Source organism: Passer domesticus, chromosome 8 (genome assembly GCF_036417665.1).
Source record: "Passer domesticus isolate bPasDom1 chromosome 8, bPasDom1.hap1, whole genome shotgun sequence".
In the NCBI taxonomy this organism is placed as follows: Eukaryota; Metazoa; Chordata; class Aves; order Passeriformes; family Passeridae; genus Passer; species Passer domesticus.
Window position 1 is genome coordinate 50,819,177 of NC_087481.1, and position 23,335 is coordinate 50,842,511.

General features: G+C 41.0%; 1 protein-coding gene across 12 annotated transcripts in view; it reads right to left on the reverse strand.

The window, feature by feature from the left end:
• ABLIM1 (actin binding LIM protein 1) overlaps positions 1-23,335 on the reverse strand; it is a 203,543-nt gene that overhangs the window by 39,410 nt on the left and 140,798 nt on the right. For 11 of the 12 annotated variants that reach the window (XM_064431400.1, XM_064431391.1, XM_064431399.1 and 8 more), the window contains 3 exons: positions 11,422-11,509; positions 6,799-6,857; positions 4,420-4,482 (listed from right to left, as the gene is read on the reverse strand). In XM_064431400.1, the coding sequence (XP_064287470.1) occupies positions 4,420-4,482; positions 6,799-6,857; positions 11,422-11,509 (210 nt within the window). The remainder of the gene's footprint in view (positions 1-4,419; positions 4,483-6,798; positions 6,858-11,421; positions 11,510-23,335) is intronic. The other variant, XM_064431401.1, reaches the window with a different exon arrangement.

Genomic DNA, 23,335 nt, shown 5'->3' on the forward strand with positions numbered 1-23,335 from the left:
TAAGTAGATCGTTTCAGCCATATCCTGGTAATAAATTTCTTAGGTGCTCTTAACCCTGGAATCCAAGAGGAATTGTCAGATGGACTGACAAGCTGTAGCACCTGTTCTTCATTTCCTCACTGTGTTTCTGTTCCAAGTTCCTCTTCACCATCCCATTAACAAGGCCCCGAGCCAGGAATGACACCCTTTAAACCAGTTTTCTATTTTCCGTGATTCTTTCTGTGTACATCAATTTTACCTTCTGCTTATTGCAAAGCTCCCCACTGCCTGGTCAGGACACCCTGCTGCCAGCCACGGCCCGAGCACACTCTGCTCCTTTCCTGAGCACACTCTGCTGCTTTCCTGAGGAGCTGAATCCAAGCAGACCTGCAACTCTGAGCTCCTCTAGCAGCTCCCAGTCCTGTACCTTGCTAATTTCTAAACATACCCTTGAAGACAGTGCATGAAAAAGGACTCATACATCTATCTCACCCTTCCTGCCTCAGTTTGCCCTATTTCTTATTTTGAGTTACACAGGCTGTTTCCATCACAGATGGTTCTTTCCTATCCTGCTTCTTCCCATATGGTCTGGAATCCTTCACAGCTTTGCACTTTCCCCTAAAGACAATTGCGTTGCACTTAAAAACATTTATGCTGCTTGCTTTAACAAACACACACCAAAGATTCCTTAATATAAGCTGTTCCTCTGGCATACTTTTAGTTGCTATGGTTGGCTCCCCTCCTAAGAGGCCCATAAAAGCTCCTGTTTGAAAATCTGTGACCTGCTATGGCTTTTATTAGACTGAATGTTACACTTTCATCCCTGACCCTGTGTAACACCATTGTGACTGTGTCTTGCACAGGTGGCAAGAGACACACTGGAGGTCGAGTTCTCCATTGATGCCCTGGGGTGTAAATTCCATCCTGGAGTGGAGCTGATCAAAGCACAGCTACAACAGAATAGGGCTGGCCCTGATGTAACCTTTAACATTGGAGATGTAGAGATAACATGAGTGAATGTCTTCCACATTTCATTCAAAGAAAACAGGTAAAGAAAAAAGACACAATCTTTAATATGAATGCAATAATTTAGAGGTATTTACTTCCATCACAACAGCCCTGTGACACTTGTTCTACACTCCCAGCAACAAAACAACTTAATCTGCCTTACTTCTTCTACAAAGAGATCTGAAACACTTTTGATATGATTGTTCTTTTCCTTGAAGGATTCAAATACAGCCTTTTATAAAGCCATCTTTGTGTAGAGAAATTTAAGGGAAATTTCTATGAAGAGCTAATCTTCTTTCTCTTTTCTGGTGGCACATGGCTTCTCCACATTTTCTGAGAGTAGGAGAGTCACCTTTTTTTCCTTTCCTCTTCCACACAAACGGATGTAACAGTAGTAAATGTATCAATACAGGATGTCTGTACCAAATACAGAAAGTCTATGAAGTATATGAAAAAAAAAAACTTACAAAAATTAAGTCAAGAAAAATTCATGCATGTCATTAAAGGAGCCAAAAGAAAAAACAGATCACAAAGCATCTAAAGAATTTGCAAGATTTCTCAATATTTCCCACTTTATCACAGACTTCTTATTTTTATGTTTTTGTTCTTCATTCCATGCATTTATTTACCTTCAACACAAAAGTTCTGTACCAGTTTCATTTGCAGGTTGATAGAGAGAATACCAACTGCCATGCTCATCCTCTAAGGTTCATTGTGAATTGAGTGCTCAATGATCAGAGCATGCAGATACCCCAAACTGATTAACTTGATATTTCAGTATGAGACTAAAAAGCTTAAGATGTTCATCTGCCTTTACCCCTGTTTGTTATGTCATCATGCACGGTACATCATCTAAATAAATAACTTCTTAAAATAAAAAAAAAAGTTCCCACTAGAGCCATTCACATCATCCAGGTGCTGCTACAATGTGGTGGCTCCGGCATTCTCAAGTACAGATGTTCAGCATCATGCTCTGTAAAAACTTACAGGTGCAGGCAACCAGATCAAAACTGATCCCAAGAACATCTGGCCAAATGGATGCACTATCGTTTTACAAAGGCATCGTCACCATTTACAGTACCTGCCTTAATTTTTTGATAGAGTTCATTATGCAAGGCGGTGATAATAGCTGCAGAAGAATGAATATGTTTTCACTTAATAACATTTAACATTATAGCTTAAGCAAATTCTCTAAATCTCAGAAGCTACTTTAAGTGAAGCATATTTTAAGTAAATAGAAGATTAAGATGGCATTTCTTTTCCTGGGCAGACTTAGCAACAGTAAGGGACTTGACTTTCTCAGTACAACACTTTTTACACTGACTACCTGCTCTATCGATTGCAAGATTTTACAGCGGATTAGGATTTGGAACCAGGGCTCATAAAATATGGATTTCCTATGGATTTCTGTAATTTTCAATGGCTGTACAAGACCAACAAAGTCCCTAAATGTCAGCATTCTTTGTGCCTCTCTGCTGGTTTATCTGTACCCTTCTCCTTACAAGAGTGTTTCCTTCAAATGCATGCATTCCTTATTTCTCTACACTAAATATGCACCAAGACAAAACTAGTGGACAGGTTTAGTTCAAACTCACACAGACACAGATATTAACAGGTTATGACTAATTTTTCTTTCCTTTCTGGACATAAAGGCCAGAAGGGAGAATGAATTTTCAGCACATAATCACTGAAGGTATGCTGGTAACAAACAAACTTCTACAATACTACTCATGCAAACTTAGCCTTCATCAAGAGTAAGTTAAGTGAGAAGAACAAGAAAATAAAGTGGGAAGTCCAGAACATACTGAATTCAACACAAGCTTTCAGAGAATTCAGTGGATTTCACCCTACCATTTTCTAACTACATTTTTTATGTAGATTCAAGCCTTTGGCCCACTTTTACAGCAACAGCAGTTACAGTACCTTTGTGTCTACTCTGTAGAAAAAGACTTGAAGCCAAAATTTGTCTTGAGTTACACTTTGTAGAACTACCATGTAAATCTAAATAGCATTTAATACTGACCAAATTTACACAAGAGGATATTCATCTGACCCTAAGATATTTGTATCCTACACAGTCTACAAAGCAAGAAGGAGAACACACCTTTATTTTAATATGGGCCGCTCCTATTTTGCCTTGCATATTTTTCTAATACATTGAATAGGATTTGGGTGAGTTCAACAATGGAAACTCAGACTTGTGTGCACTAAACTAAAAGCAAAAAGGCTCTACACTGGCCTAAAAGATGAGTGAAATGGTCCCACAGCTTGCTGTTCTCAGGCTCCAAGATTTTATTCCATAAAGCCTAGGACTGAAGAGTCACTGCTCTCCTTAGGAGCACTGATAACACATCTTTATGCTGCATTTTCCTGATACACACATCTGTAACTAACAGAGAGAGAGGTGTTCAATAGTAGTTAGGTAACTAAACCACTGTGCAGGACAAAGGGTGGAGGGCTTGCATTAACCTCCACTGAATCACAGAATTGGATTGCACTGTCCAACCCCATCCTGCAGGCTGGATCTCACACAGACACCCTGCCCTTGCTGACATTGACTGCACCTAGTCTGCAATGAGAGATGCGAGTGATGCACAAACCAACACCAAGGAAATCCAAGGAAATCTGCCTGCTGCCAACTGCACCAGGTCTGCACCAGTGCATTCTGACTCCATCAACAGGTGAAAACTACCTCAGGTGCACCAGCACAGCCACACACCCCACAGGAGACACAACAAATAAACACTGTCCTGAGGGAGAAGAAATGGAATTGGGTGGTGTTTGTAGGGGCAAAGCAAACTCAGTAAAATCTGAAAGTAGACAGCTACTCCAGAGTCAGGACAGAGAGGACCTTGCAACTCAGATGTGAACGTGCACCAGACTAGAGAGGCAAATGCTCTCAGGCAGCACATGGAATATATCCAAACCTGGGGTTGTGTAAACATTTTATCAGCTAAAGTATTCATAGGTAGTTGGTCAATATATATAAAAGAAGGTAGAGACTTAACTGATTGCTTTACTTTCCCTAAAAACGTAAGTCATTGTTCATGGAAAACTATTTTTAACCATCGCTTTAAAGTCAGATATTTTCACCATTTTCATTTTCTTCATATTTACACTCTAATTTTTTGTTTCAGAAGGAAAACTTTCTGAAATACTGGAAGACCAATACTATAGACCCCAAAAGCTCATCTGAATCTAAAATAAAAAAGTTAATTGTAAGCATTTCATTAAACAAAATTAAAAAAATGTGAGAATTAACAAGCAACACTGAAACAAGTGATGCAAAATACAGCGTCAGTGCCCATGGTGGCAAGTGATAGCAGGAAAGCTGTGTGGCAGGAGGAGTAGCAAGCGCAGCAAATGACAGTAATGAGGAATCTTCTCAGTAAAGAAGATCATTATCAACACTATGAAAACACAACAGCAAACCTCTGCAGAGCGTGGCCTGCGCAGAACCAGACTCTTTGGATAAAAGAACTCAGATGAGGAATGCTGTCATGGAACACAAAAGGGAAAAATGAGTGAAAAGGAAAGCAGTTTCCCCAGTTCAGTGGTTAAGCTCTTTTTTCAATCAAGTTTTTATCATCTGCTTGTGTCATAGTTTCTGTTACTTACTGACTGCTGCAGAATCGTAACAGCCAGACAGTTGTAAATAAACACCAAACTATATATTTTTGTAACATGCATATGGTTGCTTTGTTTTCTGCTTGTTTTGTCTTTGCAAACTTCCACAAATATCCATGGGGAAAAGATCTAAAGCAACCACTGCTTTTATGAACTCCCTCTCAGATCTTGACCAGTTCAAATGCTGATTAGTTTATATCACAATTCAGTTACTGAAAGAAAACAGAACTTGCTGAAAAGTTCTGAAGTTACTTCAGTGATAAAAGGGTTTTTGTTTTGTTTGGTTCTATAGGGAAAGGAAACCCAGCAAGCAAATAGGCAATGGCACTGGCTTTTTGCAGAACCACCAGAAAATCTAGGCCTGACCCTGAATAAAAAACTGAAATTCAATCAAAGTACATATCCCAATTTAGTGCTGACATGCTCAAACAGCACACAGTTCCTCCAGTTTTGTTTGTTTCTGTACCTACCTGTTTGTTACTGCCTTCACTTGGGCCAACAGGATGAAGCACATGTCAAAGTCATCAAGGTGAACTCCAGCTGATATCAGAATAGGGTTCTGACTTTGCACCAGAGCAGACAATCTGTGATGTACCACAGAAGCTAAAAACAGAGCATCTCAGCCAGCTCAGTATGGTGCATTTATCAATGCCTTTTAAGGGCCTATTAAACCTCTGCACAGAGGTTCTCCTCCAGGAGCATGGTGCTGCAGTGTGCTGTCACACTGCTCAGATATTCCCTCAATTTGCTTTCTTCAGCTCCACATCCTCTTCCTGCAAGGACTCACTTAGGCAATGCCTTGCAGGTGAGTGAATCCATTCACTTTGCTCACTTCAATGAAAATTAGCTGAGGGGGAAGAATACTGACAAAAAGGGAAATACTTGAAGAGGACCACAGCCATTTCCACGGGGAATGGAAACAAGCAAACTGATTTACGAGGTCAGCTGGAGAAGGCTAATAAGGGCACAGTGCAGACAGGAATGCTTTGATAAAACTCCTGGGTCCGAGTGAAAGGGAGGTATTGTACTGAAACCAAGTACTGCAAGGCAAAAGCATTCTGACACATAAGTATGGCCAAAATACTGTCTTACATTCAAACTGTTAAATGAGGAAGAAAGTCCAGTCTGGCATCATTTTCCATTCTCTTACAAAAAGTCAGGACAGAGCAATGTGTGAATGCTGGATGGCACCTGCACTGAGCTTTGGCCATTCTAGACCACGTGCCCATCTAGGGCCAGTTACGTTTTTGCCCACACTAACATGAACTCTGCTCAACAGCAATTTATCTGCACATTACCTATGACCATAATAACTTCTCTGTGGGGGATGTTTTACAGACCAGTGTACTGGAATAAATGCTAAAGGATGTGGCTTCCTGTGAATGAGACCCATATAGAATACAACCCACAGGATGTCACAGGTATCTTCATACCAGTACCTCTTATTTTCCTTATCTAAAAGACAATTTATTCATATGCAGTCTCTAATGTTCCTATCCTGGGAAATTAGCAAAATTCAAGGGACCAACTGAGACATCAAAAAGAAAAAATTGTCCAGGGATGAATCAGTGAATAAGGGCTTAGAATTGCCTGGTTCATGCAAAAAGCCAGGCTCTAGCATTTATCAGTGCAGCATTATTGTCACTGAGGATTTGACCCAGAAAGTTTGTCTGAATATGCTGATGTAACTCCAAGGGTAACTGCGGCTCTTTTTGGCATTCAAATCAGGATCACTTAAGGTTGAGGCTTACTTGGATGGCAAAGAAAGAGTTCATCTTTTCTAAATGCTGCAAATAACCACGCAGAACAGGGGATAACTATAGAGCAATTACACAGATGTGCAAAACCACTAAAATATATGATAGCATTTGCCCTGTTCATATCTTCTCCTTAAGAGTCTCTCTCACAACAATTGAGATATGAAATGAAGTGTCTTAGATACTTGGCCACGTCTGTATGTCAGTAAATGACACTATCTTTAAGGCAGTGCACTGAGACAGGTATGTGAAGGTGGTAAGCCTAAAAATCAGAGCAATACCTCTGAAGTGCCTCCACTGTATATTCTGCCAGAGTTGTGACAGCTATGTGAAAAAAACATGGAAAAAGTCACTCTTTTAAAAACAACATTCAATTACTGTGTGTGCAAAATGTATGGTGTGTCACTGAGCCATGAATTCAGCTTACCCGGAGCTTCTCCTCAGTCTTAGTGGATTGCTTACAGTCGGGATGCCAGACAGTGGAACCTGAGGAAGGACAAACACATCTTTATTCAGAGAAAAATTTGTTTCTGCTCATGACAAGCCAGTTATTAAAGAGAATCTCTTCATTGCATCAGATGCTGAATCTGTATGAACTATGAGAGTAATTCACATTAAAGTCTAGCTCATGGGAAATACAAGGGAAACAAAAAAAATATTCAAATCCTTGGTGTACCTACAGCAGCTTTGTCCTGAGGCTGTCAAAGCACTTTGCACACATTCTTAATTAAAACTCAAGTAGCCTCAAGCAGCAACAGAGTCAGCAAGCACCAGCTGGAGGAACTGAAAGAGAGAGGATTCCTCTGGCAGGTTGGAGGGTAAGAGCAAAGGAACTGGGCCTGATCTGTTCTCCCCTTATGTACTGCCCTGCACCTAAAAAGGAATTTCTGATTCTAAGTCCATTGAGAAATAGGTGTCATACTCAGTTACTGTAAAGTATTACTCAGATCACATCTTCCCTCATGCAAAATGCAAAAGGAAAAGCAAAATTAAAAAATTCACAGTGCAAGAGCCAGGGCTGTATGTGACCCAGTGGCAGTGGGTGAGAGGCCAGGATGACAGGTGGGGCAAAGCTGCACATGAGAGCCTCTCCCTGGATCCCAGCACACCAAACCTGCCACTGGCACACACAGCACTTCTACCCTGTGCTCTGGTGAGTGGCACTGGTGCTTCCACGTGACATATTCCAGCTTATATCCTACCAAAAAAGTCAAGTTCTCTGCTGTTTGTTTCCCAAAAATGTGAGATTCTTTCTTATGTTGTAAAGTAGGAATATCCTGCTGTCCTCAAGGACTGAGTGATGTCAGGGGCAAGAAGCATTTCCATCCCATTTCAGTTGTCCTCTGAAACAGAGTGAAAGCTGTGGTCACTGCTGGAAAGCTGCTGAAGGTATCGGCCAAGATGAAATGGAGCAGAAACTAACACTGATTTTTAACACTGACTGCAGCTGCAATCAAATTCATCCTTCATTCCAGTCACCACAAAGCCAATCCAGAGCCCTGACTATCTGCAGGGGGGAACATCACCTCTTCATTCTGCCCACAGAGAAACCAAACAGAGCCACATCCAGGTCTCCTGCTGGTGACTATTAGCTCAAAAGCAGCCAGAGGAAACCCCACCCTCAGAGGACAGGAGAAGGATGGGTCAGGGCCCCTGGAAACTTTCCTCTAACAAGCCCTTACATGGTTTGGTGCAGAAGTAAAGAGCAGCAGGAATCATTTCACTTCCCAGCAGTACACAGCACAGTCATCACAGGAGACAGGAGAGAATGCTGTGACTCTGGAGCAAGGGTCTGAGGTGTCTGGCTGTGAGTCTAAGCCGAGGAAGAAGAAACTGTGCATTTGGCAGAGGGAAACCATCAGACAACAGGGAGAAGTGCACCGAGAGCCTTCTCTGTAAACAAACAGCAGCCTCAGAGCCAGGACCCCGCAGAGCCTGCAGGATCAGGAGGGAGCTGTGCCCTGTCCACGCAGGAGAAACAGAGTTCAGGTCATAAGGCTCTAAGTTCATGTTACAAGAACTGATCTGAGCAAGACTCCTCTGAATATGACACCTATTGCTCAAGGATGAACTAAGACTCAGAAGATTTTAGCTCAAGTCTCAAATCCAGCTGTGAGCTTCCTTCCTGTGCAGCCCTGAGAAAAATGATCCCCATTCCTCTGTACCTCACTGTTAGATTAATGGCAGGAGTTGATGATCTTAGGAGTCTTGCCAGCCTTAACAATTCTGTGATTCTTTTCTGTTAAACTTTCCCTGCCATCAGTGAGAAAGCTGTCACTGCATTTTGAGCAGTATTCATCACAAACTGGCACAGTTTAGGGACACCCTGTGAGAATGCTGAAAGTGAACAACAAATGCAGGAACCTGGATGTCATTTTCATGGTGAAACCTAGCTAAGGGTTGTAGGTTCTATTTCAAAAAATAATAAAGAGATTTGAAAGATGTGACATTTAAAAACACAAATCAGACAGAGTAGGATTATGAAGTTAAATGTACATATTTTTTTGTGATCTTGAACTCTGAGCTACCTACATTTTGTAGATACTATTCATCTAAACTGTTTTGAAATGCAAGGGTGCAAATTCCCAAGCTGCATTATTCCTCTATTTAACTGTTGGAAACAGTTCAGCAAATTGTGATTATTTCCATCCTCAACATATGTTTGTTTGCTTACCTGGCACACATCACCTAGCATGCTCATTTATTCAGCTTTAAACTTTGCATGCACCATTATTTCAACACCAGCATCCATCTAAATACTGGGCATTCCTAGCTCAGCAACAGCCTTGTGGGGCAGCCCATAAAACAATGTATTACCAGGAAGTCAGTGGGAAAGAGACAGTTTCTGGGGCTGCTTCTTTTTCATTTTCATGTGTTGGAGCACTGCCAAGCCAGAATGTTTCTGCTAGCATTATTCCAACCACCCTTAACATAGAAAGCCCCAAGACAGAGAGCTTGTTTGTCCATGTTCTCCTTTTGCCACTTTCCCACATTTCTAATACAAGTTTATACCACAATCCTGCCAGGCTTCTCTATTATACAAAGCAATACCAAGACAATGCTTTCATATTCTAGGGAGAGGACAATCAAAAGTGAGATGGAAGCCAGCTATTTTTGTGTATTTTATGAACAAGGTGATTTTCGTTCTAGCTTTATTGTTGTGGTGTTGTATTTCTGTTACAGAGAAATGCTTGGAATGCTGTTATTCTGCACCCTAGGGGCAGTGATTTGGATGGAGTCAGGATATGCATTTCAGCTGAGAGCTTTGCACAGGAAAGGCTTTTAGGTCCTCACACTTCCAAGCAGGCTGAATTCAGCAAGGAAAGCTTTGGCAGGACAGTCTGGAGAACACTCAGCAATTACATTATTTAGTCAGAAAACATCCTGTGAACAATAAAGCAATGCAATATGAGGTGCTCCTCCCCCATGACAGCCTGAGCACCAGGAACATTGATTCATAACCACAGAAAGAGAGATACACTAAAAAGAGACAGCAGATCAAGCTGCGGCCAGGTTTCTCTCCTCTCCCCTTTCCTATCACCTGAACTTGTCCAGGACAAACTCCAGCCTAGTTTTAAGTAAAAGTGATACCTTCTGTCTTATTTTGAGCTGCAGAAATGTACATCAAAGCCTGCTCAATTAACCCAAAGTCCCACTCTCTGCTAGACTAGTGCAAATGGCACTAGCTGGAGATGACTGTTATTAATTAATGACAGCAAAGGATGACCTGATGCTCATTTTGAACTCTGCCTGTACTTTACCACACCATCATGTGAGGAAACTAAGATCTGCCAGATGCTGTAAGTGCTGCTTTCAAGTTAGTTTTTCCAATTTGCCATCAGAAAGCAGCACCTCCCACCCAGCCCTCTTCCAGCCTCTCCTTGCTCCTGCCAAGCAGAGCTGCTACTCCATTTCACATCCTGTTCTGGGCACAGCTGGAATAAGATGACTGAGGTATAAGGTCAGGGAGAGATGACAGAGAGGGACTGCAAGGAAGGACAAACTACAAAATAAAACAAGTTAGCTTCAAAGGAATGCCTTAACAATATGATCTTGTTTTGGAACTCCTCCAGTAAGAATCTCTCCTCAGGATTTCAAAAAATGGCTGTGACAACACTTTCATATTTCTTTCACTATTCTTCTACATTCCTTTCAAGTACATCAAGTTTCCTAACCTAAATGCAATATATAAAATCCCAACATGTATTTGCCTTTTTCACTTTTATTTCTGGTTTACATAAATGGGTATTATACACCCTTCTACCAACAGTAATACTACAGCAAGCAATAAAAATAACTTAATAGTGAGTATACCACCCTCTCAGAGAGTAGGTGGGATTCAGATCAAGGATACTTTTTTATCAAAGAATAGAGAATACTCTTTTTTATGTGGAAAGATCACGAAGAAACCAAGCTAGGCAATAACTGGGAGTGCAAGACTCTCAACAAGAAAGGGGAGATGAAAATAAACAGACAAGAAAAAGGTGGCTATAGAAAGATATAAAAATAAAGTACATGGGAATAAAAAGAGAGATGTGACCAGATAAAAGGGAAGGGTAGCAAATATAATTAAGAACTGGAGGAGACACTCTGTCAATGTGCATGAGGAATGAGGTCTACATGGTTCTAAGCAAATTCACTGCAGCTTCTGGAAGAGATTTCCCTTGCCTTTTAGAGTTTGGATTGTGGTCCAGAATAGCACAGAAATTGATCAGCAGAAATCAGGGGAAATCCCTTCACTTTGTCTAGTATCTCATACACCATTCTGGGGCTAAACTATCCATGAGATGTCAAATTCAGAGGCAGCCTAATAAATTTTGGTTTTTAGCAAGCACTGGTTGCCTCAGCAAGGGTCCCTGCAAAGTCACAGTTACGGCCACCTAATAGAGCAAAAGGGTATCAAGTGAAAAAATATGAGAACACTATAGAGGACAGGATGACTATAGTTCCCCTTGGACATATTACATGGGATGGTTTATAAATTCCTGAGATCTGTGACAGAAAAATCACAATGGCTGGTTTTCTTCTTTTGGAATGGAGACATCCTTACCTTGCAGATACATTTCTTCTCCTTCTGTGAACATTTGGTTGCATCTGCTGCATCGTGCACAGCTTGGATGATAATGCTTGTCACCTGCCTAAACAAAAACAAGAAAGGAACATGAGGGACAAATGCATTGCACTGCTTTCTGACTTTCTGCTGGCTGTCCACTGCCCTTTTTCTTGTAGTTCACCTGTTTTGCTATAACACTGCCCTCAAGATGTGACAATAGCACTGAGGATTGAGCTCTGCCACACTGCTGAGGTCTGTCCTGTCCTCAGCAGAGGCCAGCAGTGGCTGCCTGGGGAAAAGCATGGAAGAGAAAAGACAGCACAGAACATCCCTTCCTCTTCACACCTTCCCATCAAGCAATCAGTGTCCTGGCTAGGAGATACATCATGAGGTACCTGTTCTCCATGATCTGACAAACATCTTTTTAAATCATCAAACAGTCCAAGGCAATGAATGCCACACTGCAGTTTGTTTGTGTGAACCTGCTGCCTCCTCGTTTTGCCAATTAATAAGTTTTCAACCATTTTATTCCTTGGCCTTCTTCCCCACACTGCTGACATGGGTATTAGCACAGAAAGCTCTCTACAGCCACTTCTGGGACCATTGATTTAATTCTCAGATCCCCAACCTCAGAAGCTGCACCAGCACAGACAGCCTGAGCGAATTTGAACTACTGCTGTAAAGGTCCTAAATACCCTAGATCCTGTTACCCAAATCCAAATCCACTGAGTCATTCAGTCTCTTAAATACATTGATACCATTAATAGGTAAAGCTGATCAGATTTCAGGCCTATAAGGACAGGAAAAATCAAGGCATAAATATTAATGCGATTTCTTCTCTTTAGGAGACCAAAGCAATCAATACATTAGCTTCCTCATCTCATAAACTAAGCACAAAATGTCCACATCAGGCTTTTAAATAGAAAAATTATTAATGCTAGAAAATGACCCTTCATAGTGACAAGTAAAGAATTCTAGAAGTCTTTGAATTTGTATCTGGCTTTCCAAAGAAATTAGCTTAAGTCCTTTTGCAGAAATATTCTCCATCCACTGAGATGCTATATGCAAAAAATATCTCTATAGCTGACTTATAAAATGCCATCAAAACCATCTCCTATCTCATTGTACTTAAGACCATAACATTACTAAATCAAACCTTTCATTTTGTCTATTAAGAAGAATAAAAACATATTTTTGGTTCACATATGACATTTGTTACACAGGCTTTTTATTTAAACATATATATATATATATTAGATGATGAAGTACATGGATTAAAGTACCTGACAGCTACCAGAAAATCAGCTCTACCATCCAGCTCTTCTACAGCTAAAGCTGCACCATTCAATTTTAATAACTCTCATCCAGGAACTTCAGCAATACAAGGCCAGAGAAGAGGACTCAGCAGGCTGTTACTTCAGTTACACATTTCACTGTTCAGCTGCAAAAAAAAGCCTGCACTTTGCTTAATCAGATTCTGCATTTACTCTTGACTCTTGCACTTCAGGGGCAAAATCCACCAGAGTAATGGGATTTAGGTGTTCTTAGTAAAGCAGATTTAGAGCTATCAGGCAAAACAGGGTGTCTATTAAAAGGGAAAATGAGAAGTCACTACAAAATCTGCTTATTCAAGGAAGAAAATCTAATGAGGGAGAAAACACAGAAATGATGTTTGACTTGCAGCAACAAAGCTAATATTGAACTGAGAGAGAAAACACAGTTAATGCTCATTCTCTATCATTTTCATTACTGGCTGCCTTCTTCATCTCTGACTCTCCCTAGCAATTATTTAACCACTGAGGTGTCCCACTAGTTTCATTCAAGACTGGAATTTACAGGATAAAGAAATCCAGAATTCATCACATTATTATGTGTAGACCTGTGGCCTCTCTGAAGTTTTGTTTTCCTGGAAAAACTTCTGATAAGCTACTATCAAGGGAATATAGTTCAAACCATGTACACCTGCCTGTTCCCAACAGCCAGAGGGATCAATTTCAAGTTTATCAGGTCTTTCCCTGAGACTGAAACAACTGGCTAAATTTTAGCCTGGTGTGAGTGGCGATGAATGAACACCACGCCCCAGATAACACAACCCTGCAAGCCCAAGTGAGAACACACCCTGCACTGCAGAGGTTTTGGGGCAGTGACATACCAGAGCAGCTGTAGTTGTTGTTGTTAAACACTCCCACAACAGTTTCATGAGTTTTTCTGCCTCTGTAATGTTTCTACAGCTCATGAATGGGATCCTTCCTACAGCAGGTATTTGCTGGAGAACATTCTGAATCTCAACTAATTCAGGACTCATCTTGCTATGCCTGACTTGCTGTGATCATCTGGGAAAATGGATGCTAAGAATCAGTCATTTATAATGTATTAGGACAGACTTTTGCATCTAAAAGTCAATGAAATATTCACACTTTCTAGACATCTCCTTAGCCCCTAACAGGGCTACTAAACCCTCATTCATTGTGTTCAGTGTGCGGCTTTCTGGGATCTCATGCTACTGTGCTGTGCATTAAAAGGTTTGCATCTCAATCCTCCTGGCAGGACCAGGAAACACTGATTAAGTGCACGTTTGCCTGAAACATTCTTCAGTCAAAGTGAGAGAGAGTTAAAGGCTCTGTCTTCTCCCTCTGCTGAGCTCTCCTCGCCCCTTCTCGAGTTCACATCCAGAAATCCTTTGCAGTTCTCTGTGCTGTGCAGACACTGGGATCTGATATATCATACTGCTTTTGGTCCCTTCTGAATCATTCCACTTTGGTTGAGTCTTCAGGACTACCCAAACCATCAAGCACGAACTGTGACCCATATCTTAGAGGACCGTCCCTCAAATAAGATGGAGTAAGCTAAATTAATTGCTGTGAATGCCTTGGTTTGCTTAAATAGAAGTGCTAAAACCAACCAAAATAATATTTAACAATTTACTTCAAATTGTTAAATGAAATCAAATAAATTGACAGCAATTTATTGTCAATTGAAGTATTAAACCTATATGTTGCTGTCACTGCCTATAAAGTCTCTGTTAAATCATCAGACATTTGCATGTGCCCTAAAAGCAAAGAACTTCAGTTATCAATTTATGACAACACACAACCTCTTCTGACTTGCCTATTTATCTTCTACCCACATTGACAAATCTGAAATAGGTTCTTGGATAAAATCCCATTTGAACACAGAAGACAGAAAAAATTAAATTAAGAAGAGCAGAAAGATGTTCTCATTTACCAAATAATTCCAGAGCCTCAGAACTGCAGAGTGAAGAAACAGTGATCAAAGAATTCTACGAGCATAATTATAAATGCAGATAAGTGGATGCTGAATTTCAGTAGCTATTTATGGCTAAGCAAATCTCACTGATCAGTGCCTGATCTAAGATAAAAGAGTTTTGGTTATTTTCTGTATACTACAAATATATATACTGCCCACAATATGCACATTATATGCATGTTCAAGAATGAAATAGATACATTATTCTAGATAGTATTAAGGATCTATTTATTCTGGTAATTTCAAGACTTAAACTGGAATCAAGTCTGTATCAACACTAACCTTCAGTTTTGCAGTCTACAAAGAAGGTTAAATTACATTTAATGTCCTACATAAAATACTTTGGAACAACACTACCAAGGAAAACCATTGCAGAAATGTATTCTTCATAACCAGGGTAAAAAATAAAACCATGTAATCACATCTCTAACGCTTGTGAAGGACAGTTGAAGGCTCAGTGACCAGAATTCATGGATGATGGACCATGCAGAGGAGCTGGATGTGTTTACTCTGCAGACGACATAACCCAAGTATGATGAGCAAAAGTACCAACTCTATTATGTATTACAACAATACCAAGACCTGTAATAATAGTTGACAATGAACAACCACATTTTTCAGACCAGATTTTTCATAGATCACCTTTTCAGACTCAGAAGCTATACATTTTCAGCCTTTGCCCAGTGTGCTATTCTCCCAAATGGCCTCAGCTTGGATGTTACAAATCCTCCTGAGCTAAGAGCCCCTGTGGACTGTTGGCAGAGAGCTTTGAAGGTCCCTCCAGCGGGGTGGGAAGTGACCCTGCACTGCTGTGCTGAGTGAGAGGTGGCAGGACAGAGGCACTGGGTTACACACTGTGTGCACCCAGCTTAGACACCTCTACCAGTCTAAAAGGTAAACTAAAGGGTGAGGAGGTACTTGAAGCACCAGTGGAGCACCACCCTGTGAGCTCCTTACAGCCTTCTCACCCTGCTGATGCTCCAGCCTGCTCACAACACACACACTGCTCATCTGCCTTCACTTTATAAACTCTGCTTCTTCGGGGACCTCCTGAAGACAAAAATGTACTGTCACTCCTAGCTGTCAGGAAGGCAGTGGTGGGTATTGCACGAATTATTCCAACCCAGAAGCTGCAAATACACCTGCAGGCAAGCTGACACAACCCGTCCCAAAAATCCAGCTGAAAAACTCCCTGCACTGAGCTCACATACAGTGTTAACCCTGGGGTAATAGCACTTCAAAAGCCAAGGACTGCATTTTCTGAGTCCAACCCCTCTGCCCCCACTTCCCACAAGACTAACTTTTATTCTCTGAGTGCTTGTAAAGCTCTAGGCTGATTAAATAAATGTTTTCCTCTTTGGTGAACGTGAGAGCTTAAGATTTCCTATTACTCATGCCTTCAGCTCTGTCCTTCCTTCCAGAACAACAGTGAAAAAGAGCCAGAGAGAACAATAACAAGAATCGCACTAGGAGAGCTCACATGCCAGTGGGTCTGGTAGAGGAAGAACTAATTACCAACAGACATGTTCTGCTGGCCAAAGGACACAATTAAGTGCATATTTGTTGTGTTACATTTGCACAGCTGCACTCGTTCACTCTCCTTTCAGAGATAACTGAGCAGTCACTGACACAGAACTATTAAACACGTAGAAAGTTTTACTTTTCTCTTTAAATACTACCAAAACTATTACGTAGTTGAAAGAGTATCTGAGAGTCTGAGAGCAAAAGTACTTCCCGTTTTTCCTTTTTTTTTTTTAAAGGCAAACCTATCCACTATCTATTCCTGCCATGACTCTGAGGAGAATGACTTGATTTCTTAACTCTCCTAAGGACTTTGCAGCAGCACAAAGAATAATTCAGACTCATCTTTTAAACCCCTTAAGGAATGTCATGAATTGTAAAACAGGAACTGTGGCAGTAGCCTACAATTTTCCAGTGAAGCTTTATTTTAATTACTTGCAGAGGTCACAGAACCTTCAATCCTGTTTGATGTTCAGTGTAACATCAAATTCCATTGTTTCCTTCTCTGCAGGCTTCTGTGATCTCACGAGTGGCTGGAATAGCATAAACACTATGAAGACCAAAATTTGCTTCTAATAACATCCTGACCCAAACTGTCCACTCATTTTTCCCAGGCTCTTATCTGTTGAGCAAGTCACTACAAATATCTGTGCTCAGAAAAAAAAATAAAAGTGCAGTTTCTTTGCTCCCAAAGGATTTCAGAATCTACCATAAGTTTCTTTACTACTACCAATGGAAGGAAAGTGTAATACTTTTTTTTTAAATTAGTCCTTGTCTAATATGCATCTTTAAAATTTGCACCTTCTAAAGCTGTTTTTCACACTCCTGCCACAACATCTCAATAGAAGCAGCTCTCAGCAGAGCCTGTGCCTCTGTTCAGCCTGCAGGAGGATGGAGCAGCAGGAAGCAGAGCTCACACTGGCAGTTCCCAAGCTGATGGAGCTGCAACAGACAGGGCTGGGGAAAAGTGGGAAATGGAGCGTGAGGCTGTGACTGTAAATCTGAATGACAAGAGGCATGGAAGAGACATGGGAGACCCTCTGAGCCCACCACTGATTGCTGTGCTGCTTGGGGGAGACAAAACCCCAGCTGCCCTGCTGTTATGAACACTTGCACTGTTAATTCATGCCCAGTGTCTGATTTTACACAAAAAATACTCCCCAGCATTACAACAGTGACTGACAATGTCATGCTAGTATATTCCTTAATGGATGGACCGTAATAAACTTTGTAACTTATTAATGTTCATTCTATCCACACACAATAGTGTCATATCTATCAACTGCTGCTGACAGCAGTGCAATTATTCACTGCATGGAATACAGTTTTCCTTACAGCAGAGATGTGAGTAATCACTCAGGCTAAATCCCCAGCTGTACTGGCATGAAGAAACAGCCCTTGTTGCAGCTGAAGATCAACTAGACTTGGTTTAGAAAGATCTTGAAGTTACTGCACTGTCAGCTCTCCTTTGAGTTCTCACTTTCCTGCAACACCCAAGGTTGAGCAAGCTGCACACACAGGTGAGATGCTCAGCTGTCAAATATGGTCTTTATGGAGCTCTTCATTCTGTCTTTACAGGGCAAATCCACCTATTGCTACACACAGGACCAAAGCTGAGAATTCCTGTTACTTACACAGTTAACAGCAGGTCAGTACAAAGAAGGGAATTCCACTCACCTAAGAAATGCACCCACAGGAGCCCAGAGTGGCTGGCTAGAATCTTGTGGGCAGTACAAAGGAGCAAAGCAACTGCAAACACAGCTTCACTGCCTACTGCCAGGATTGCAGCATCATCTCTGTTAGGATCTTATGTCAGATTTATGCACAAGAAACCTAATCCCACGAACTGAATATGCAGTTATTCAGAAGCAACCCAGAAGAAATATATGCACTATGTTTTATATTTTGTTAAGTTTCATTTGTATCAAATTATAATACAAACTGTGAATTCACCACCTTCACTACCCCTATTTTAGGTGCATATGAAGGCAAAATCCAACACCCACCATTTAATTTTCTTTTAAATTCCATTTCTCGCAAAGATTAAACTCCTCAGCAGCAAGTATCTGACACAAATCCCTTCTCTATTTCTCAACAGTGCTGGAACAGCTCCAGTTTATAAGTACAGGTGTGGGCTTTCTATACCTTCTGTAATCTTCAGGCTCCACAAAGCATTAGATAAGTGAATATTCCTTTATCTTCTATGCATTTTGTCCAGCACGATTTTTGACATGAAAAGATACTTCAGAAACTGAAGGACCTGCTTACAGCCACATTCATATTGCTGGTTTTTAATTAGAATTAACCAGCAGAGCTATATTACAGTAACTCCACCATAGTGCCAAGGGTCTTTCCAATCAGCTTAGTGCTGGAATAACTGTAATTTTGACTGCAGCAGCATCAGCACAGAGCCTGTGCTGACTGCAAGAGTGCAGTGCAGGTGTGCTGAGCTGTACCAGTGCCCCATGTCTGCAGCACGGTGTGAAAGCCATTCCAGCCCCAGCCTGCTGAGAGCAGAGCAAAGCCCTTGGCTTGGTTCAGTGCCGAGCGCCAGCCCTGTGGCACAAGTGAAGGGACAGCAGGGAGCCCTGGGAATGGGTTTTGGACCGGATACACACCATGCCCAATCTTCCGCAACACCGGGAATCTCCCGCTCCCCAAATCCTCCTCGAGTTCCCTCTCATTAGGGGATGACAGAGCCACTGAGTTATCAGGAATATGGAATTGAGGAGGCAGACACCACCGTTTCTCCTTTTAACTCTGCACATGAAGTGATTGCTGGTCCCTTGACCCCTTCCTCTGGTTGGACCTCAAATAACAGAGCCTGATGTTTGTACATTAGCAGATCACATCCACTGCAGCTGCATTTGCAGTGCTGAAAAATAGCTCCTTGAACTAGAAAGAACTTCCTCAGTCAGTAGAAATACAGCTGACTTTTGAAATTTAGCTAGAAAGTCAGTAACAAACCTCCCCTGTATCTTAAAAAAAAAAACTCAACAGGAATGTTTCATAAATCACAAAGTCTTGCACCTGACAGCAGCTAACAAATACTGGATCTCATCCTATCATAAAATCTTTTTAGCATTTTCAAAAATTAGCACGTATCTCCAAAGATGACTGGACTGCATGTAAGGACAAATAGAAACAGAGAGCAGTGTTAGATGTGTATATATAATTATACATGCATGTGGCATTTGGAAGGAACATACATATTCCTAGATCTTAAAGTAACCATAAAAGGAAAATCAAACAATTTTTAAGACGTTCTGCTGCAGGTCCCAGTCCTAAGAACTGAGATAATATTAACTAATGAGGGAAAAAAAAAGGGCCAATGACTAAGTAAATAAATTAGAAATAAATATAACTAATTGGAAAGATAAATTTACCAAAGAAATAACTAGGGACACTATGTTTAAAGACAGTAAAAATCCTTATTACAGTATGATGTGAAGAAACCAAAAACAGATCAGACAAAATTCCCTTGTTAGCTGTAGCTGAAAAATGATGAAAAATGACATCGAAAAGGCAGGTGTATTCAGGATGTTTATCTTTAGGGTCTGTACTCGACAATGCCAATTTCCTGTTTGATACTGTCTATTGAGCGAGATTTTTTTAAACAGCATTTTTAACTAACCAAGATTTACAAATTATTTAAGACCTAAATAATTTGAACTCAAAGAGGCTTAAGGAGAGTGTAGCAAGGCACTGCTCAGACAGATGGCTCTGATAGCAGGGGAGGCTCTGCTGAGCCAGATACCTCCGAGATTACTTCCTTCAACCCACAGCATGAGGTACTGCTGGCCAAGGCAAGAACACAGAACCTCCCCTGGTAAAGCTGCTGGTGACTCACAGACAGGGCTTGTTTAAGCCATCTAAACCAACCAAGTGTGTTCTGACAGACTGATGGAAAATATCTGCAAATCGAGAAGGCAAGGCTGTGAGGCTGAGCCATGGTCTGGGCAACAGCAACTGAGCAAGGCAGCTGGGGGACATCATTAAATATCCCAGGAAAGGATGTCACGGAGTACCTGAAAGGGCCTGCTCTTCTGATCATTTAATGTGTACAAAGAATATAAAGGAAAAGCAGAAAAGTATAACACTGGTGGGTGTGCCCACGTGGATTTGCAGAAGGGAATTCAGTGGAGAATTATCAACACAAGGTGAGCTGTGATCCTGAAGGACTCAGAGTCAAATCATTACTCAGATAAAGGCTTCAGAGGGGACCAGGTCACAATGACAGGTGATTAAAAGCAGAGAAAGGATGGAATAGCAGGGAAAGAGCAGGAGCTTTTCAATCCCACTGAAAACTCTGTGGCATCAAAAAGCTGGAATTAGACAAATTTAACCTCAAAACAAGGTGAGGTTTCTAAAAAGCAAAGGTAATTTAAGCAGCATGAGGGAAAAATTTTGGCCTTGCAATTGTTCTGCAGTTTTCATGACTGGGTAATTTCCCAAAGGATAAGCTTTCATTTGGTTTCTAGGGAAAAGCTCAAATTTTGAAAAGAGAAGGTCAAGCAAGATGACTTTAGCAGTGCTTTTGACCTTAAAATCCATTCCAGTGGGCATTTCACAGAGAAAAGATTTTACAAATGCATCAGGCAGCTCCCAGGGAGCACAGGTCACACTGGAAAAATTTCCAAGAGAGTTAAATCAGTTCACTGAGACCTGTCTTGGCTAAACAGCAAAATGCCTTGCAGCTAGAAGGCAGCTTTGGCTGATCTGACTTGTGGCTCACTGAGACAGTTCAAGTGCAATGCCAGGAGAAGTTCTGGGGTTGGGTGAGCTGCATCAGCCCCAAAATTGCTACTGACCTGAGAGCTCAGCACTGCGGCAGGGCTCTGTGCCCTGGGGAAGACTGGGAGAACAGCTCCAGGAAAAATTCATGTTAAACTGTTCAGTGGGCAAGGGCAAACCACCTTCTGACTGGTGAAGAAAGTGAGAGCTTGGGAGTTTAAGCAGCTCACCCAGGAACAAAATTAATGCTTCCAGCAGAGCCAGGCAGAGGAAAATTCTCAGAAAAGCAGCACAGGACAGCACTAGACCTAAGTACCTGTAGCCAATTTTCTTGTTCATCTCCCACAGAACTGCTTTTCCAGCTGTCTGTCAGAAGGCTGATTCAGGAACGATTCAAGCTTTGGCATGTGATTCAGCAAAGCCTGGGCTCCATTCTGATATCTGCATTCACTTCACAGGGAGTGTCCCAAAAACAACAGAGAAACAAGAGATGCAAGAGCCAAAGGAGGGGAGAAAGCGACTAAGCATGAGGTCAGGCTCAGTGCAGCCACAGAAAACAACCAGAGAATATAAAACAAAATAATAGCCTGTAAGAAACAAAGCAACATATAATTTATGGCAGTTTGTGCCATGGAGACTGATGGATTGTTCTGACAGGAAAGCATCTTGTGTGGGAATTAAGAAGGGAATATTTTTTTCTATTAGTGACTAGAGCCTACTCTTGTAGGAAACTGATCCTATTGCAACCAGTCTGATCTGATAAGGCTTTAAAAAGTCTAAAGAATGGGGGTTTATCCTTGATTAAATGCAATGATACCTACTACCTTTGGAAATCTCTTACAGCAAGAGGTCACAACAAACAACAAATGATAACCTAGGGAAAGGGCAAATTTACTTCTAATATTTTTCTTCCCAGTCACTCCACAAGCATCCAGTATCAGTTATGAGCCTGTATTTGACTACATCCAGACAATTCTCAGGAATCCTCGTTTTGTAATTCTGGCCAAAGTGTTAATGTTACACTAAAATTAACATGGAAATAAGAAAGGACATCAGGCTAAGAAGTGGATAGTTAGTGCAGAGCAATAGTTGACTGTTTTTTAAAAAGGACAACTTTGATTAATGTTAAAGACCACCAACATGAACTCTGCTAGAAGCAGAGCCTTTTCTTTTTGGCAGAATTCCTTTTTTTTTTTTTCTATTTGTCAGTCTTCTAATTGCTGATATACATGATTTCCAATTACAGCTGCAAAATACACAAGTACATTTTTGAATCCTTGCTGGCAGGAATATCCAGAGTATGCATGTTGGAGCCAAGACACAGTAGGGATTTTACTCCCTATCTTGGTTACTTCAGCTTAACATAAAAATCAAGATTTCTACTTACCTACATATTACTGTAGTGATGAACAGGAAAGAGTGATGGACATAAAGCAGAAAGGGATATCTACCAACATTTGCTGCCATCTGATCTTCAACTGACTACAGCATCTCCATGATATCGCCCCAACAGCAGTAGTTCAAGGATGATGGTGAGATAAATCTGCTTAAAGTTTCTTACTACCTCAATTTTCACTCTCCTCACTCCTACGAAAAAAGTTTCCAGCAAAGATGCAACTGCTTTACAAAACTCTAAGTAACAGCAAATCCATCTTTATGCATAACAAATCTCTTTCCAAATCCTACATGTAAAAGTCAATTTCTTAATATTTTAACTTATACTCAAAGGATTTATAAGAGTTATTTCCTTGACCTCTGCAAACCACAAAAAGCCCCAAACTAGTTTCACAGACAGTTTAAATGCCAGAGTATCTGCATTGCTGGTGATGAAAAGATGCATTTCTTACTGTGGGCTATTTTCCCTCTTAAAAGGAAAAAGGGTTTTAATAAATGTCACACATCCCAGATATCTATCCAAAGAGTTTTAAACCTGTATGATGTTCTAATATAGCATAAGTATATAATTAAAATCTACCCATCTTGTGCTTCAGGTGGTCATTTCAAACATTTAATCACCCATAAAATACTCCCATTTCTTCATCTGTAAAACCACCTGCTCAATAAAGACAGGTGTTAATGCTGTGGACTTCAAAGACCCTAGAGATTCCAAACATATCTTTTGGCTTAGTATTTGTTTTTCTTAACATTCTCCCTCCCCCCTCAGGAAAACACCCTGCCAAAGCAGACAAAAGAGAGAGGTGGCTGAGTCCCCATGAAGTGAGTGCTGAGCACAATACTCGGATGGAGCCTCCTAGGAGCAGGTGACAGCTACAGACTTGCCCCAACAGGCTCTTCTCCACTTCTCAGATTTCAAACACGTTATTGCTGCATACTTCCCAGCAATTATTTTTTATGGGAGATAGGTATAAATTCTACTCTAGTCTTCCAG